Source organism: Neolamprologus brichardi, chromosome 3 (assembly GCF_056152115.1).
Source record: "Neolamprologus brichardi isolate AB-2024 chromosome 3, ASM5615211v1, whole genome shotgun sequence".
Classification (NCBI taxonomy): Eukaryota; Metazoa; Chordata; class Actinopteri; order Cichliformes; family Cichlidae; genus Neolamprologus; species Neolamprologus brichardi.
The window spans coordinates 46,967,824-46,985,949 of NC_142106.1; the positions used below are offsets into that span (position 1 = coordinate 46,967,824).

General features: G+C 40.1%; 1 protein-coding gene across 5 annotated transcripts in view; it reads left to right on the plus strand.

Annotated features, from left to right (window-relative positions):
- sorcs2 (sortilin-related VPS10 domain containing receptor 2) overlaps positions 1-8,872 on the plus strand; it is a 375,253-nt gene extending 366,381 nt beyond the window's left edge. For 3 of the 5 annotated variants that reach the window (XM_087837752.1, XM_087837755.1, XM_087837756.1), the window contains 6 exons: positions 1,780-1,892; positions 2,181-2,303; positions 2,444-2,543; positions 2,901-3,003; positions 5,442-5,735; positions 6,890-8,872. In XM_087837752.1, the coding sequence (XP_087693878.1) occupies positions 1,780-1,892; positions 2,181-2,303; positions 2,444-2,543; positions 2,901-3,003; positions 5,442-5,697 (695 nt within the window). In that variant the 3' untranslated portion in view covers positions 5,698-5,735; positions 6,890-8,872. The remainder of the gene's footprint in view (positions 1-1,779; positions 1,893-2,180; positions 2,304-2,443; positions 2,544-2,900; positions 3,004-5,441; positions 5,736-6,889) is intronic. The other 2 variants (XM_087837753.1, XM_087837754.1) reach the window with 2 other exon arrangements.
- The last annotated feature ends 9,254 nt before the right edge of the window (positions 8,873-18,126 follow it).

Below are 18,126 nucleotides of genomic sequence, written 5' to 3' on the forward strand. Positions count from 1 at the left end.
AAAAACCTTTTCACATGATGAAGACAAAAGACACAGCCAATGCTCCTCCTTTTGGTCAGGTTAAAACTTGACTAACACAATAGAGTTACCCTGAACCACAGTTTAAGAGTGCACAAATGGCAGCATAAACTATCATGCTGTGATGTAACACAATACTTTATACAATATCAGAACTCACTTGTTGGTTTTTCACTCTTTCAGACTATCATTCAAAAGAACCAATGTATGCCAGTTTCATCTGGAATTGGTTCTTTCGGAGGATGTGTTCAATATGGAGAGGCTGATGGCATTTATCCCTCGAAAATTATGATCATCCTCAATCAATCTCCTCCTCGCAGGGGGACTCATTAGTGGCATCTTCCATGTTTACAAGCTCCCTCTCTTGCTCCTCTGACAATTTAACCGGCCTCCACCAGGTGGTCCCCTCTGTGTCCTACAAAAAAATAGAAGCACTCATTTACTGTAACTGTCAAATATCCTTTTTCAGGACAAAAATGGAAACATACTGAAACTCAAAAAATTTGAGTTCAGTAACTCAAAAGTTACTGTTAAAACATTTTGACTCTTAGTGTTTCCACTAATTGAGCTCAAACTGTTCTGACTTAAGTCAACATCATTGAATGCTAGTGCTTTCAAAATGACCACATGGTGTAAGCACTGAAAATCAAAGGGATTTGTGTGTACAGTTTTCCAGTAACAGTTCACCAAATCTGACTCATGTATTAAAGCAGGGTATTCCCCTGCACTAAATTCCCCTGTGTTTATAGTTCAGGGAAATGAGTGTGCTTTTTGAAAAATAGCATTATGGTTTTGAAATTTGAGTTCAAAAGATAGTGTTTAAGCAATCGAGAAAAACTGTAATAACAAGTATGATTCAGTGCAGAGAGGTCATTCATTCTTGCTAACATAAACAATGCTGTTAGCTTAAATTTAATGCACATGTTCATTCTTTCTTTTGGATAAGGTAGTTAAGAAAAATCTGAAAAAAATTGAATTCAGATCTTTGTCCTACTGTAGGCTTTTTCTCATAGCTTTCAACCACATCTTGGCTTCTACTGTTGAGAGTGAGCTTTCAACATTCTTACATTTTTCAATCAGAGTTAGGATAGTAAAGTCAAACCTTAAAAGCTATTCCTGGTTTATGAGTCACTGAGACAAACAGGGACAAATTTGCTGCCTGTTATTGTAGGGTCTGCCTTGCAATATAAAGCGCCTTGAGGTGACTGTTGTTGAGATTTGGCGCTGTACAAATAAAATTGAATTGACATTTTTCCATCTTTGGAAAATATTGTATGATCTCATGATTTTATTGCTTGTGTATCAATGTTAGCAAGTTAGAATTCATTTGACAAAGAGATGTGCTTGTTTTATTTATAAGCAAGCTTTAATATTTGAAGATATTGAGTTTATTTTAGTTTAACTCTGATTTTTTTACTGTCTGAACTCAAGTACATTTTAACTAGCTTTTCGCTTTGGTTTCATTATGTTGCTCAAATTATTTTGTGATTTTTGTACACAGTTTTATACATATTTGAAATGCTGCTTCTCAACAAGCTACACTACTTCTATTAGTTCATGCAAAAAAATACACATATGGATAGGCAGACTGATTTCTTTACCACATATGTTCCCACCAAGGTGTTACACATCAGTCCAAACAGCGTAATGTGTAGGTATTTGCAGTTTCTTTTTAATTTTATTTATTTGCTAAAATAATATTTTATGTTTTATTTGATCAATTTGAATCATAGCCATGATGCTTGTTGACTGCTCCTGCAGATAACTTCCAAGTCATCCCTCTGAGCTTCAGCAGAAACCTAGACAGATTCAATCCAAATATCCCAGAGTGGAGAGATGACATTGGCCAGGTGGTCACCAAAATACTGGCTAAGGTAGGTCTTTAAAGAGAATGGATGGTAGTGTCACGCAAAACTTCTTGTCTTTTCATAGCGCACAGTCCAGTCTAATGTCTGGTACTCCTATAAAAATACAAAACAAAAGTATTACTGTTAGATAATGTAATACTTGTCTGTCTGTTATAATCACATAATAATAATATAATCATAGTTAGCATGCTAACCTTTGCTGATTAACACTAAACACTGTAGGATATGAATTATACAGTTATTGAATTAGTGCAGATTTAAGACATGACTGGCATTTTCAACTTGTGGCCCCAGATTACAGGTGTACCTCAGAATTCCCTAGTTACTGTGGTCAAACCAGGTCTCCCCACCACTGCCAACCTGTATGTTCTCCCACTGGACACCAAACCAGCCAAGAGAAGCTTGTTTGTAGATAAGGTATGTAATCAATGATAATAAACCTATCCAATGCCTCAACACGGGTGGTGGCATGTTTTACTCTGTGGAGACACAGACTAGCAAGTTTGTTTTTTATAAGTAACATCAGTTACATTTAATACACTTAATCTCATCTTTAGCGTATTCCAGCCATCATTCAGGTCTTCAACGACAACAACGTCAGCTTTGTGATACGAGGAGGCCTACAGGTGCTCGTGATGCTAGCTGACCCAAATGCAGGTATATTTTGGTACATGTATTTTGCACTTCAGTACATATTAAGTGAAGTTTGTAAATGTATACAGTATTTTAAATGATAATTGCATCCTATTGGTTTATTTCCAAGAACTAGGTTATATTACTAAAGACTCAACAGCTACAGAGGCAGAGAATGGTGTGTTGATAAATAATATACCTGCTTTCTCTATAATTGCATTTAGCATCACCAGCTTAGTCTTTGGTTTGACTCCTGGGCCTTTCTTTTTCCTGCATCCGGGTCTGTTGGTGTTGTGCTCTGCTGTGTTTTCACCTGATGCCCTTTTTGACCTTTGATTGTAGAAATGTGATGCATGTGATGCTGTGTGCTCATCAATCCAGGCTACCATGGAGCAGCTGGAAGTGCCGGTGTTTGGACTCTAGCTGTCATTTTCCTCATTGGTCTTATTGCTACTGGCGCCTTTATCCTCTATAAGTTCAAAAGGTGAGTCATGTATTTTACAGTGTTGTCACCTTAACGACGTAGGCACAAAAAAAACCTGACAAAGAATGGAAATCAAACATTGAAAGAAAAACTCATGAGGTTAGCTCTAAAGTCAGTAGTTTTGTACAGTAACATAATATTTGTAATATTGCCTCTGTGCACCACTGCAGTGGATTGTAAATGAAACAATTAAGATGTAATTGAAATGCAGACTTTCAGCTTCACAAGCTAGGTGAGGGCTATTCTTTCATTATTCCATGATAAATTAAGCAGAAAAATCCTGATAAAGTCCGAGTGTTGAATTTGCATGTCTGTTGACTGTAACTCTCAAAATGGGCTCTAAAGAGATGTCCATGGAAGTGGCTGTGAGTTAAAACCTTAGACTATAGTTTTGGCAGTGCATTTCTTAAAAACGAAGAAAAAAGAAAGAATCCAACGGCCAGCTCAGAATTTCAATTCAATTCAATTTTATTTATATAGCGCCAAATCACAACAAATGTCGCCTCAAGGCGCTTCATAGATACAGAGAAAAGCCCAACAATCATATGACCCCCTATGAGCAAGCACTTTGGTGACAGTGGGAAGGAAAAACTCCCTTTTAACAGGAAGAAACCTCCGGCAGAACCAGGCTCAGGGAGGGGCGGCCATCTGCTGCGACTGGTTGGGGTGAGAGAAGGAAGACAGGATAAAAGACATGCTGTGGAAGAGAGACAGAGATTAATAACAGATATGATTCAATGCAGAGAGGTCTATTAACACATAGTGAGTGAGAAAGGTGACTGGAAAGGAAAAACTCAATGCATCATGAGAATCCCCCGGCAGCCTACATCTATTGCAGCATAACTAAGGGAGGATTCAGGGTCACCTGGTCCAGCCCTAACTATATGCTTTAGCAAAAAGGAAAGTTTTAAGCCTAATCTTAAAAGTAGAGATAGTGTCTGTCTCCCGAATCCAAACTGGAAGCTGGTTCCACAGAAGAGGGGAAAACTGAAGGCTCTCCCTCCCATTCTACTTTTAAATACTCTAGGAACAACAAGTAGGCCTGCAGAGTGGGAGCGAAGTGCTCTAATAGGGTAATATGGTACTACAAGGTCATTAAGATAAGATGGGGCCTGATTATTTAAGACCTTGTATGTGAGGAGCAGGATTTTGAATTCAATTCTGGATTTAACAGGAAGCCAATGAAGGGAAGCCAAAACAGGAGAAATATGCTCTCTCTTTCTAGTCCCTGTCAGTACTCTTGCTGCAGCATTTTGGATTAACTGAACTTAACAGAAGCACTGTTATGGCTATGGAAGACAGTCACAGAATTCTTTCCTTGGTTAAGAACCCTCTTCATGCCTTCTTCGTTAGGCATATCATTGTTAGAGTCTACAAAATTTTACACTTGAATGAAATACAGCAGGTTTACAATAAGGTGCAAACCACTGGTTACACACTAATGGTGAAGCCATTTTGACTTTGCCAAAAAATATCTAAAGGAGCCTGTAAAGTTCATACGACATTATCTCTCAACTGTGATGGAGGCAGTTTTACTCCATGGTCATGTATGGCTTCCAGTGGAACAGAGTGTTTATTGATGATATGACTGCCGATAGTAGTACAAGTAGTAGAGTGAATTCTGAAGTGTACCGGGCTACTTTCTTCAAAACAGACAGTGCTTCACTGTACAAATGACCCAAAGCATACTACAAAAATTCACGAAAAGTTTTCAAGGTGAAGAAAAGGTGCCCGTTTCAGTCATCTGAACTCATCCCAATTGAATGTGTTTTCAGTTACTGAATACATAACTGAATGCAGAGAGACCCACTTACAAGCAGTAACTGAAGGCAGCTAAAGTCTAAGTGGAGTATCTCAAGAGATACACCACACAGCATCTGGTGAAATCACCCTGGATTTTCTAAGCCTCTAAAACGGAAGGACTGTGTCTAAATATGGCTTTAACTCCTACACAATAAATGTAATACTTCTGTTAAACGTCCTCAATTAAAGCTGAAAATCTGAATTTTAATTGTAACCTGGCTATTTAAAATCCATTGTGGATAGTGTGGAAATCCATCAAATGTTCAGGTTCCATACCAAAGTAAGTGACACAAATTGAAACATCCCTTAAGTTAGATTGCTACAATATTGAAATTTTGTAATGATGTGCATAAACTAAAATGTATCCATCTGTCCAGTATCTTTAGCTACCACCAGCTATTTTAATAAAAATATCATATTCCTTGATGGTTGCATACACCTCATGATGTTTGAAGTCATACCACCCAACCCTAAACAGTTGAATGAAAATTCACATTGTGCATGCTTCTTGTCACATCAGTAACCCACCAGCAGCACCTCCTTGTGTCCCTAACACAAATATCCACAAAAAGTCACTTAAAGAACGCAATGGAAGACTATACAGCCCCGTCTTACAAAAACAACAAATCCCACAGTCCTTGGCTTAGGCCTGAGGATGCATATCCCCCATTGTTTTTCAGGAAGCTTCCATGCACCCACAACTACGCCCAGATGCACAGTGTAAAGGAGCAGGAGATGATCAGCCCTGTCAATCACAGTGAGGACACCCAGCAAATCATCCAGGGTGAGGAGTACATCGATGACGACCTGGACTCACAGACTCTAGGTAACGCAGGAGGTAGCCCCGCCTTCCGTTCCCTAATAAGGACTACTACTAACCACTGCTACTAAACCCAAGCCACTAACACCAGCAGCTAACACACACCAAGGTACTGAAGGACTTCCCCCTTTTTGTTATTTTTACTGCCATTGCAGTTCTTTGAGGTTTATTATCGTTGCTTCTAAAGTAGTCACATAGCATTTCATGGTCATCAACAAGCACAGCTAATCATATTGCATGTCATTCAGCAATTTTTGCACTACACGCCTAAGGAATCTGAAATGTTAGTGTTACTGAGTTATACTTGTACACTTGCCAAAATTCTTTTAATTTTATCATACATGACCTGATGTCTCTATATAATAATTTCTATAAATTTTATGACAAGGTTTTTCATAAAATACAATGCAACAACAAAACAATATGATGGCTATGGTTATGATGGTAATGAATTGCTTTGTGATCATAGATATAGTGGATTGTTAATGGCGGTCACCATTAAAGTAATCGTTTTTCTTTCCTGTCAATAATAAGTACATTCTTTGTATATCTACATATTAAACTATCTTTGTCACGACCATCATTGTGACAAAAGTAAATCATTCTTAATTTTAAAGCCTGATTGTGTTCTGTTATATAAGATTAGAATCTTTTATTTTTTTTTACCTCTGTTTCATGTAATAAAGCAAATTGTATAAAAATCCTGCATGTAGATCCTGTGAGGGTTTGGTCTACTAGGAGTGCTTAAGAAAGACACTGAGATTAGCAAATTGCAACTGGCCAACTTGGTCCTGTGAGTTCTATTTAACAGTATAAAGAAATATATATGGGAACTTTACTGATTAGAGCATGTGGAACAACTAATGATTTTTGAAGGAAAAACTTAAACGTAATTTGTGTTTTTATACCCAATTTTGAGCCAGCACGCTGGAATTCTTAATGAAGTCCAGAATTATTCAAACAATTAATCAACCATAGCATTAAATCAAGTTTACTATCCAAGAAGGCAAATTACATTGTAATTATATAATTATGTGCTTTACTATTTTTTCTGCTTTTTTGTGAAATGGTACATTTTGGAAGTTTTGGTGTTATGCTCACAGTCAGAACTGTATGTCACAGGACACAGTCTAATACTATACATTGCTTTATGTCATATATAACACTTTTACATAATTGTAAGTGGGCTTACATATGTGTTTTATGTATATTTTTCATGTCTCTTTAGCATCTCTCATTTTCTTTTTTCTCTTTTTTTACTAGGCACTCATTCGGGTGTGGTCCTAAACATGAACTGCAGAGAGCTACACAGTTAGCAGACCAGCTGATGGCCACCATGGTAATGCTGAAGAGCTAGTTGAGGCGAGCCGAGCTGGCTAATGAGCACAGGGACTCCACTCTGCCTTTTTCCTTCTCTCGTCTTTAGATTTTCCCTCTCCTCCTCCTCTGTCAGGTCACTCCACTCTTCCATGGACTCTTCCACTCTCCTGCTTCTGGGTATTGTGTTAATTATTTTGGGGAACTGGCTGACCATGGTGTTGGGACTCACCCCTTTTTTTGTGCCAGCCCTGGAGACCCTGGACACAAGGGCCAGTGGCTCAGTTTGAAGGCTCATCTGTACACTGTCTGTCTGATAACACAGATACAATCGGCAAGCATGTCTCACAAGACTGGTTTCCACTGATACTGACAGTCAGAGAGATAGTTGAAACCACCAGAGACCGGTGTGCTAAAATGATTTGTGAGCACTAAACGTAGTTTGCATTGTTCCCCTCCATTATTGTTGCACCCCCCCCCCACACACACACACACACAGTTATCATTCTGCTCCTCTCTTCAATGGCAATAATAATCTCAATGGAATGTAGGATGTGATATAAACCCTTGTGAATTTGCATGTGATGGGTGTACACATGCAAACACAAGAGGGCAGTGTTGCACTTTTTGAAATCTCCACTGACAAGTACTCTTACAGCTCAGCTTCTTTGGAATATACTGTATGTACACACAGCTTTGTTTATTTAACAAAAAGAAAAAGAAAAAAACATTCATCTCCATGTGTTCCTGTTTAAAAGTAACAAAATTTACAGATGTGTGGTCTGTGATGTTTCTGATCAGTTTCACCTTTGTCTGTCCCATGGTGCCTGAAACAGCAGACGCAGATCTGCTCAGTGACATTTCCTGTTATTTAGTTATTTCTGGAAACAGTACAGCCCTTTCTCCTTGTCCTCATCCCCGTCCTAACACTTTCTGGGTCAGAGCAGACCCCCTGGAGACAAAGGTTGCCGTCATTGGAGGGAAGCTGTAGTTGATATATTTTATTGTATCAGCCTATATTAGGCAAAGCTTGTGGTGGAATCACGTCTCCTTAAAAGTTTGGTTCATTTTAAATGTGTAAATATGATCGGTGATTTACTCTTTGTAAATATCCCCTTTGTGTGTGTGTTTTACACTAATACCAAAATACATCACTTTTTTTACCCGTCTTTTTCTGGAGTTTCCTGCCACAGAGTTTCCCAGGTTTGAACAACATCTCACTGTTTCCACTTTCCTCAGCATCATTGCCTGCTTTACATTTTGGGTATTTTCATTATAATGTCATGAGTAGGGATATTTCACTGTCTTTATTGTTAACTGGAAATAATTTTCTTGTCTTATAAAGATGCTCACAGTTACACAGTGACAGCAATGTAGATGGATATTTTTGATATACTGTCAGTTTTTCTTTTCCAGCACATGTAAAACACAAATGAGTGTTTCTGTTACCTTTTGACAGTCATTTTATGTTTTTTTTTAATTGAACTAATGTGAGCAGTTGCTGTCACAATGCACCAGACAGCAGCTGAACAAGTCTACAGATGTGTCAAGAGGTCTTTGAACGGCCTTGTCACCACCCTTTGGTCCATCTTGTATTTGATGCAGCAGATCGTGTTCACTCCTCCTGGTTTGATTCATCTTTTGTACATATTCTGCTCATATTTTTGTTCTTAGTTTTCTAGTGATGTGTCATCTTTGTATCAATGTCCCCTTAAACACAGGGGAAAATGGGAGTTATGATGTTCCAGTGTAGTAGTCAAGGAGTTTCACATATGGTGGCACAGTGTAACACAGCAGTGTAATTATAACCACGATTCTATCCTTTCATTTTTCTCTGGTTTGTTCGATCTTTTGGTTTTGCAATTAAAAACAACTGTGTTCTTTTCAGGAAGCATAGTGCACTCAACCTGCATCATGGAATAAATCACTCCCATAACGTGTATGTCTCTTTAATTTGTATAATATCATCCAGTACAACTGTTCATGTGCAGTTCGTCACAGTGTTTTGTTAACTAAAAGTCCTGCTGCTGTATTTCACTGGGGGAGAAAAGAAAGAATGCTAACTCAACTCAGAGATGGAGAAAGATAAGAAAGACAGCAAATGAGAGGACGAGAGGTTGGATTTCTCAGTGTGCAAAGCTCACATATAAGTTCTCTTTTTAAATCAATCTGTTAAAGTCAATCATTGTTTTTGTGAACAATGCTGCAGACTGAGGTAGACTTTATTATTTAAAAGGAAGATCCTCTGGGTTAGTACAGGATAAACAGGTTAGTTTGCTGTACTGATGGCTACTAAGTAAAGAGCAGTGTGTGACTGCTGCACAGTGGCCATCTAGTAAAAAGTTACTATAAGGTGTATACTGCCAATGTAGATGGAAATCAGCCTGGACAGCTTGAGCATCACACAAAATACAATGAGGTGACCAAGTTCATGCCATCAAAGTCAGTTAAGATAATGTGGAGCTTCTACCTCCTCTGCCTGGTCAGACTGCTCCCAGAGGTACTCCAAGTGGAAACTTTGGCTAAGACCTTGGGAGTTTGAGGTGGAAGCAAGGCCAGGGTAAAAGCTTTAGAGCTTGAATGCCAGCCAGATAACTGCCGATTCACCTGCCACAAAGCAAGCCCTGTATGGTGCCTATGACAGATTTTACATGGTTAAGGACATTATACTGATTATTTGAAGAGTTTCAGGTGGATTTTCATCTGACTGCTTGCAAAGAATGAAATGGTCAAAGGAAATTTGGATCTTACCGCTCCAATGTAAAATCGCTGGAAAAACTCAGGAGGTGTGCATGGCTCTAAGTGGAACAGATTTTGTATTATAATGTCAACGTTACAGTGTCAGAGTTTTAATTTTGTGAATAACTTGACAATCTTAGCTCAAACAGCTGCAAAACCTGTTTGCCCAGCACGGGGATATTGAATTCTATAAGATAAAGCCATAAATATGTGTGTCTGACTCTTCTATTTGAATGGGGAACTCGCCCGAAACAATGTAGGTGGTGTTGGCTGTGGCTATCCACATTACACCAGAGCCAGTGTTTCCTGTGAGGTCATCATCACCACACCAGGTCCTGTGCTTCTGGATTGGGCCAACTACATTTCACCAGGGCCTGTGTTGGTGGCTGATGCCATCCACATGACACCAGCGCCTGTGCTACTGGCTGAGGCCAACTACATTTCACCATCTACATTTCACCAGGGCCTGTGTTGCTAGCTGAGGCCAACTATATTTAAACAGAGCCTGTGTTGCTGGCTGATGCCATCCACAAAAAAAGGGCCTGTGTTGCTGGCTGAGGCCATCCACATTACACCATGCAGGAGAGACTGCAGACAGGTTTATTGAAACTGTATGGGGCGGGAATGTCTCCATTAGCAGTTAGAGGGAAATTTACTGCTACCCTGAGCACTCCAAGCAAAACTACAGTACAGCCTGTGTACGTAGTAGCAGACCTGACGCAAGGGTTACTTAGCCGCTCAGCATGTGTAGCACTTGGGTTAGTGGCCAGAGTAGAAGCAGTGTCACTCACTTCGGTAGAGGCAGTAAAAATGCAGTTTCCAAAACTATTCAGGGGGTTAGGCCGAATGGAGGGGGAATACAAAATTGAGCTTAAAGCAGACGCTAAACCATTTGCCCTGTCAACCCCAAGAAGGGCCCTGCTTTCCCTGTTGCCCAAAGTCAAAAGAGAGCTTGCTCATATGGTAGAGTTAGGGGTAATCTCCAGAGTAGAGCAGCCTATTGACTGGTGTGCAGGAATGGTTCCACTACCCAAACCAAACAGAGATGAAGTGCGTGTGTGCGTGGATTTGACCAAACTGAACAATTCTGTGAAAAGAGAAAGACACATGTTCATCAGTTGAGCACACCCTAGGACAGCTAGAGGGCGCAAAGTTGTTCTCAAAACTTGATTCTAACTCAGGGTTTTTGCAAATACCTTTGTCCAAGCAGTCAGCTCTTCTCACAACCTTCATCACACCATTTGGAAGGTACTCTTTCAATAGACTCTGTTTCGGCATATCCTCAGCCCCTGAGCATTTTCAAAAACGAATGTCTCAGCTTTTGGAGTGGCTGAACGGAGTTGTCTGCCAAATGGATGACATTCTGGTTTATGCTGACACACAGGCCCAGCACGACAAGAGACTGGTCGCAGTCCTCGAACGGCTCACAAAAGCAGGGGTGACATTGAAAAGTGAGAAATGTGAGTTTGCAAAGACCTCAATCAAGTTCCTCGGACAGATCATTGACACAGGCGTCAAAGCAGACCCAGAAAAAGTGAAAGCGGTCAGCAACATGGAGGCACCCACCGATTGTGGGTGGAGTGAGATGATTCCTAGGAATGGTTAATCATCTAGGCAAGTACCTTCCCCACTTAGCAGAGAAAACAAAGCCGTTGAGAGAACTACTCAGTACCAAAAACATGTGGTGTTGGAGTGAGGCTCAACAAACAGCGTTAAACAACATTAAGTCAGAACTTAGTAAACCACCAAACTTTGCACTCTACAACCCCAAAGCACAAACAACAGTATCAGCTGATGCATCCTCCTATGGACTGGGAGCGGTGCTACTTCAGAAACAAGAGGATGACACAACCAAGCCAATGGCCTTCGCTTCAGGAGCATTAACCCCCACAGAACAAAGGTATGCTCAAATAGAGAAGGAAGCATTAGCCATAACCTGGGCATGTGAGCGATTGTCTGATTTTCTTATAGGCATTGAGTTCCATGTTGAGACAGAACTAAAACTGGAATGAGTGTTCACAAAACTAACTAAAATTAACTGAATTTATAGCAAAAATGTGTTTAGTTTTCATTGTTGTATGCGTGTCATACAATAGTCAAGGGTGAAAATGAAGTTTAGTTTACAGATTTTTTTCTTGCTGTGTCTCATTATGCCAGCAGGTGGCAGTACGTTAGTCGAGTCGTCTGTGTTGCTGCTCCATCCACACGCAAAATCATGTCAGGAAAAGTCGGAAGAAAGCGCCAGAGTCCAATTTGGGATTACTTTGAAGATGACTGTGTTTTGGATAAAGCAAGTGTCTTGTAGTGGAAACAGACAAATTATGAGGGACATTTCTAAAGGGAAAAAAATCCCACAAACCTTAGAGTGCACTTGAAAAGCTCACACAAGAAGGCTAACCTAGCTTACCTTGAGAAGGTAAGGGAGCACACTCAACCCTCATCCCCAGAAAACAGAAGCTAACCCCAGGCAAGGCAGCGTGATGCATCCCGAGACAACAGGACTGGGATATCTACACAACTGTGTGAGTCAATTACCTTCAAAATGTTTATCAATTCACTTGAACCAAAATTACGAACATCCGGTGCTGCGAGAGTTAATAGTCTCATTGGGGCCAAGATATACATTTTATATATCTGGTATCAATGGTTGTTCATCTGCCTTTATTTATTTATTTATTTAAAGAACCCATAGGTGGGAATGTGAGTTGTCTGTCTCTGCGTGTTAGCCCTGCGACAGACAGGCGACCTGTCCAGGGTGCAGGGTATGGTAGCTGGAATAGCAACATACCCAAGGATAAGCAGAAGAGAATGACTGATATGATGAACCTGGGATTTTGTTACACTTAATTATTGCAAACACAACTAAAACTATAACTGAAACTAATCAAAACTAAACTAAACTAGCAAACAATTGGTAAAAAACGAATTAAAACTGATATAAAATTGAAAATCTGAAGTCAAAACTAAATAAAAATAAAAACTAATGAAAATTGCAAAACTATTAAAACCCTGGTGACGAGACATTAAGAGACGAAATGGACCTGTATGCACATGAGGTGATTTCAGGCCTTCCTGCAACAGAGGAGAGACTACAACAAATAAGAGAGCAGCAAGACAAAGATGAAACACTAAAACAAATCAAACTCTACTGCAAGAATGGCTGGCCGGACAAACTCAAAATACCAGGTCCATGTTTCCCATACCACCAGCATGCAGGGGACCTGACTGTTGAAAATGAACTTCTCCTAAAAGGTATGCGTATAGTTATTCCAAAGATATTACAAAAAGATATTTTGACACGACTGCACACAGGTCACCAGGGCATTGTAAAGTCCAGGGAACGAGCCAAGCAGTTGGTATGGTGGACAGGACTGAGCTCTCAACTACAACAACTGGTAGCAGAATGTGAGTCATGTGCAAAGGTGAGAAAGCAACCAAGATAAACACTCACGCCAACTGAGTTTCCTACACGGCCGTGGGAGTTAGTTGGTGCTGATCTTTTTGAGTGGAGTAACGCCAGTATTTGGTTGCAGTGGACTATTTCTCACGATACATAGAAATAGCTAAGCTGTCCTGTACCACATCAGCAGCAGTGATTGACCACTTAAAGTCCATATTCGCACGCCACGGCATACCAACAAAGTTAAGGTCGGATAATGGCCCACAATTCTCCTCAGAACACTTCCAAAAGTTTGCTACAGAGTGGGGCTTTGCCCACACCACTTCCAGCCCGAGATTCCCTCAGAGCAATAGTGAGGCTGAAAGAGCAGTGAGAACAGTAAAGAGCCTTCTACAGAAAGAAGGAGACCCATATCTCGCTCTCATGGCATATCGCACCACACCGCTTGCCAATGGACATAGCCCTGCAGAGCTTCTGATGGGGAGAAAACTTCGTACCACAGTTCCCATACTTCCATCCTTCCTCAACCCAGGTTGGACAAACATCACTAAACTGAGTGAGAGAGAAGGGAAGGAGAGAGAAAAACAGTGGAAATGGTTCAACAACAGACACAGAGCACAAGACTTCACTGGACTACACCCATAAATCAAGTTTGGATCACAGACATGAAATCAAATGGGACTATATCAGGCAGAGCAGATACGCCACGGTCTTACCTTGTTGAGACCCCGAGGGGGCTTCTACGTCGAAACAGGAGCCATCTCATGACACTATAAGGGACCAAGACTGAACCAACAACCTTCATAGTTAGAATAAGTTCACACAGTTAAATAAAATAATAGTTATATACAAAGGCAATAAATATTTGTTACAGATTTGAGTTAATGTAACAGCCTTGGAGTATTCAGTTAAAAGTTAAGTTGCAGTGATTTCAGTATTGACATAAAAGTGGATTAATACAGAAAACATTATAGTTTATAATGTACTCAGAAGGGGGGATGTTATGGTAAGGACTAATTCAGTGGTTCATGCAGCTTGGCAATAAACAGAGTCGCCACGTTAAGACAGAGCTGGCCCAGTCTCGTTAATGGTGCTGCTATTATAAACCCGAGATCTACCAAAACTTTGGCAAAGGCCATTGACATTTCACCAGGGCCTTTGCTGCTGGCTGAGGCCAACTACATTTCACCAGGGCCTACGTTGCTGGCTGATTCCATCCACATTACACCAGGGCCTTTGCTGTTGGCTGATTCCATCCACATTACACCACGGCCAGTGCTTTTCTCGCACGAGAAAAAATTATAAGTTTTCATCTTGTGATTAACTTGAAAATCTTAGCTCGAACAGCTTTAAAACCTTTTTGCTCAACACGGGGATATTGAATTCTATAAGATGATAAATATGTGTATCTGATACTTCTATCAAAAGTTTCAAGTATATTCATGAACTTGTACAAAAACGCTTTCTTTCTCCAAGACAGTGCGTTTTGTCACTGTTACATGCGCCGATATCATGCACATTTCACCAGAGCCAGTGGTGTTAGCTAAGGCCATCCACATTTCACCAGAGCCAGTGGTGTTAGATGAGGCCATCCACATTACAACAGGACCTGTGTTAATGGCTGATACCATCCACATTACACCAGGGCCTTTGCTGCTGGCTAAAACCATCCACATTACACCACGGCCAGTGCTTTTCTCGCACGAAAAAAAATGATACGTTTTCATCTTGTGATTAACTTGAAAATCTTAGCTCAAACAGCTTTAAAACCTTTTTGCTCAACACGGGGATATTGAATTCTATAAGATGATAAATATGTGTATCTGATACTTCTATGAAAAGTTACAACTATATTCATGAACTTGTACAAAAACGCTTTCTTTCTCCAAGACAGTGCATTTCTCACTGTTACATGTGCCGATATCATGCACATTTCACCAGAGCCAGTGGTGTTAGCTAAGCCCATCCACATTTCACCAGAGCCAGTGGTGTTAGCTAAGGCCATCCACATTACAACAGGACCTGTGTTACTGGCTGATACCATCCACATTACACCAGAGCCTTTGCTGCTGGCTGATTCCATCCACATTACACCACGGCCAGTGCTTTTCTCACACGAAAAAAAATTATAAGTTTTCATTTTGTGATTAACTTGAAAATCTTAGCTCAAACAGCTTCAAAACCTATTTGCCCAGCACGGGGATCTTGAATTGTATAAGAGAAAGCCACAAATATGTGTATATGCTTCTTCTATCAAGACTTACAGCCATTTATATGAAGTTGTACAAAAACGCTTTATTTCGTCAAGACAGTGCGTTTCCTACGATTACATGCATTTAAATGGGGGAATTCGCCCAAAACAAAGTATAGGTTTTCATCTTGTGAATAACTTGAAAATCTTAGCTCAAACAGCTTTAAAACCTTTTTGCTCAACACGGGGATATTGAATTCTATAAGATGATAAATATGTGTATCTGATACTTCTATCAAAAGTTTCAAGTATATTCATGAACTTGTACAAAAACGCTTTCTTTCTCCAAGACAGTGCGTTTTGTCACTGTTACATGCGCCGATATCATGCACATTTCACCAGAGCCAGTGGTGTTAGCTAAGGCCATCCACATTTCACCAGAGCCAGTGGTGTTAGATGAGGCCATCCACATTACAACAGGACCTGTGTTAATGGCTGATACCATCCACATTACACCAGGGCCTTTGCTGCTGGCTAAAACCATCCACATTACACCACGGCCAGTGCTTTTCTCGCACGAAAAAAAATGATACGTTTTCATCTTGTGAATAACTTGAAAATCTTAGCTCAAACAGCTTTAAAACCTTTTTGCTCAACACGGGGATATTGAATTCTATAAGATGATAAATATGTGTATCTGATACTTCTATCAAAAGTTTCAAGTATATTCATGAACTTGTACAAAAACGCTTTCTTTCGCCAAGACAGTGCGTTTCTCACTGTTACATGCGCCGATATCATGCACATTTCACCAGAGCCAGTGGTGTTAGCTAAGCCCATCCACATTACACCAGAGCCAGTGGTGTTAGCTAAGCCCATCCACATTACACCAGGGCGTGTGGTGCTGACCAATACCATCCATATTCCACCAGGGACAGTGTTGTTAGATGAGGCCATCCACATTACAACAGGACCTTTGTTACTGGCTGAGGCCAACTACATTACACCAGGGCCTTTGCTGCTGGCTGATACCATCCACATTACACCACGGCCAGTGCTTTTCTCGCACGAAAAAAAATTATAAGTTTTCATCTTGTGAATAACTTGAAAATCTTAGCTCAAACAGCTTTAAAACCTTTTTGCTCAACACGGGGATATTGAATTCTATAAGATGATAAATATGTGTATCTGATACTTCTATCAAAAGTTTCAAGTATATTCATGAACTTGTACAAAAACGCTTTCTTTCTCCAAGACAGTGCGTTTTGTCACTGTTACATGCGCCGATATCATGCACATTTCACCAGAGCCAGTGGTGTTAGCTAAGGCCATCCACATTTCACCAGAGCCAGTGGTGTTAGATGAGGCCATCCACATTACAACAGGACCTGTGTTAATGGCTGATACCATCCACATTACACCAGGGCCTTTGCTGCTGGCTAAAACCATCCACATTACACCACGGCCAGTGCTTTTCTCGCACGAAAAAAAATGATACGTTTTCATCTTGTGATTAACTTGAAAATCTTAGCTCAAACAGCTTTAAAACCATTTTGCTCAACACGGGGATATTGAATTCTATAAGATGATAAATATGTGTATCTGATACTTCTATGAAAAGTTACAACTATATTCATGAACTTGTACAAAAACGCTTTCTTTCTCCAAGACAGTGCATTTCTCACTGTTACATGTGCCGATATCATGCACATTTCACCAGAGCCAGTGGTGTTAGCTAAGCCCATCCACATTTCACCAGAGCCAGTGGTGTTAGCTAAGGCCATCCACATTACAACAGGACCTGTGTTACTGGCTGATACCATCCACATTACACCAGGGCCTTTGCTGCTGGCTGATTCCATCCACATTACACCACGGCCAGTGCTTTTCTCACACGAAAAAAAATTATAAGTTTTCATCTTGTGATTAACTTGAAAATCTTAGCTCAAACAGCTTCAAAACCTATTTGCCCAGCACGGGGATCTTGAATTGTATAAGAGAAAGCCACAAATATGTGTATATGCTTCTTCTATCAAGACTTACAGCTCTTTATATGAAGTTGTACAAAAACGCTTTATTTCGTCAAGACAGTGCATTTCCTACGATTACATGCATTTAAATGGGGGAATTCGCCCAAAACAAAGTATAGGTTTTCATTATGTGAATAACTTGAAAATCTTAGCTCAAACAGCTTCAAAACCTGTTTGCCCAGCACGGGGATCTTGAATTGTATAAGAGAAAGCCACAAATATGTGTATATGCTTCTTCTATCAAGACTTACAGCTTTTTTACAGGAATTGTCGGATTATTATATTATTTTATGCCATGTTAGACCCCTAATTAAAGATTGTGAATTATTATGTAGTTTTAGTTTGCATTATGCTCCTGAATTAGAAGAAGGTGATAACTATTACATTTGGTAAACTGATTTGCATTACATTAGACTGTTAATTTATTGTGAATGTATGATTTTGTTTTATGATGCATTATACTGCTGAGTTATAAGAAAATACTGTTCACAGAAAGTCATTGCCTTATTTGTCTGGTTAGAAGAGAACAGAGCATACTGCCCCATCTCAGCAGGAGCAGATAAACAGGGAGCCAAGGTCGTAGCTTAGGCGCTGTGTGAGAAAGAATGTGAATGTTTAGGCTTTTATGATTAGGTGGGGGCCACTAGAGGCTATAAGAGTTTGATCAAGGCTCCACCATTTTGAGATCTGATGCTGTCTGCTGTATGGTGTCCATCTCCCACGCGTGTGTTCATTAAATCATCGTTTGACTTGACCTGGCCGGACCAGTGTGGTTATTTTTGGTTTTCCTCTTGTATCCATCCCCAATATTTGAATCCGTAAC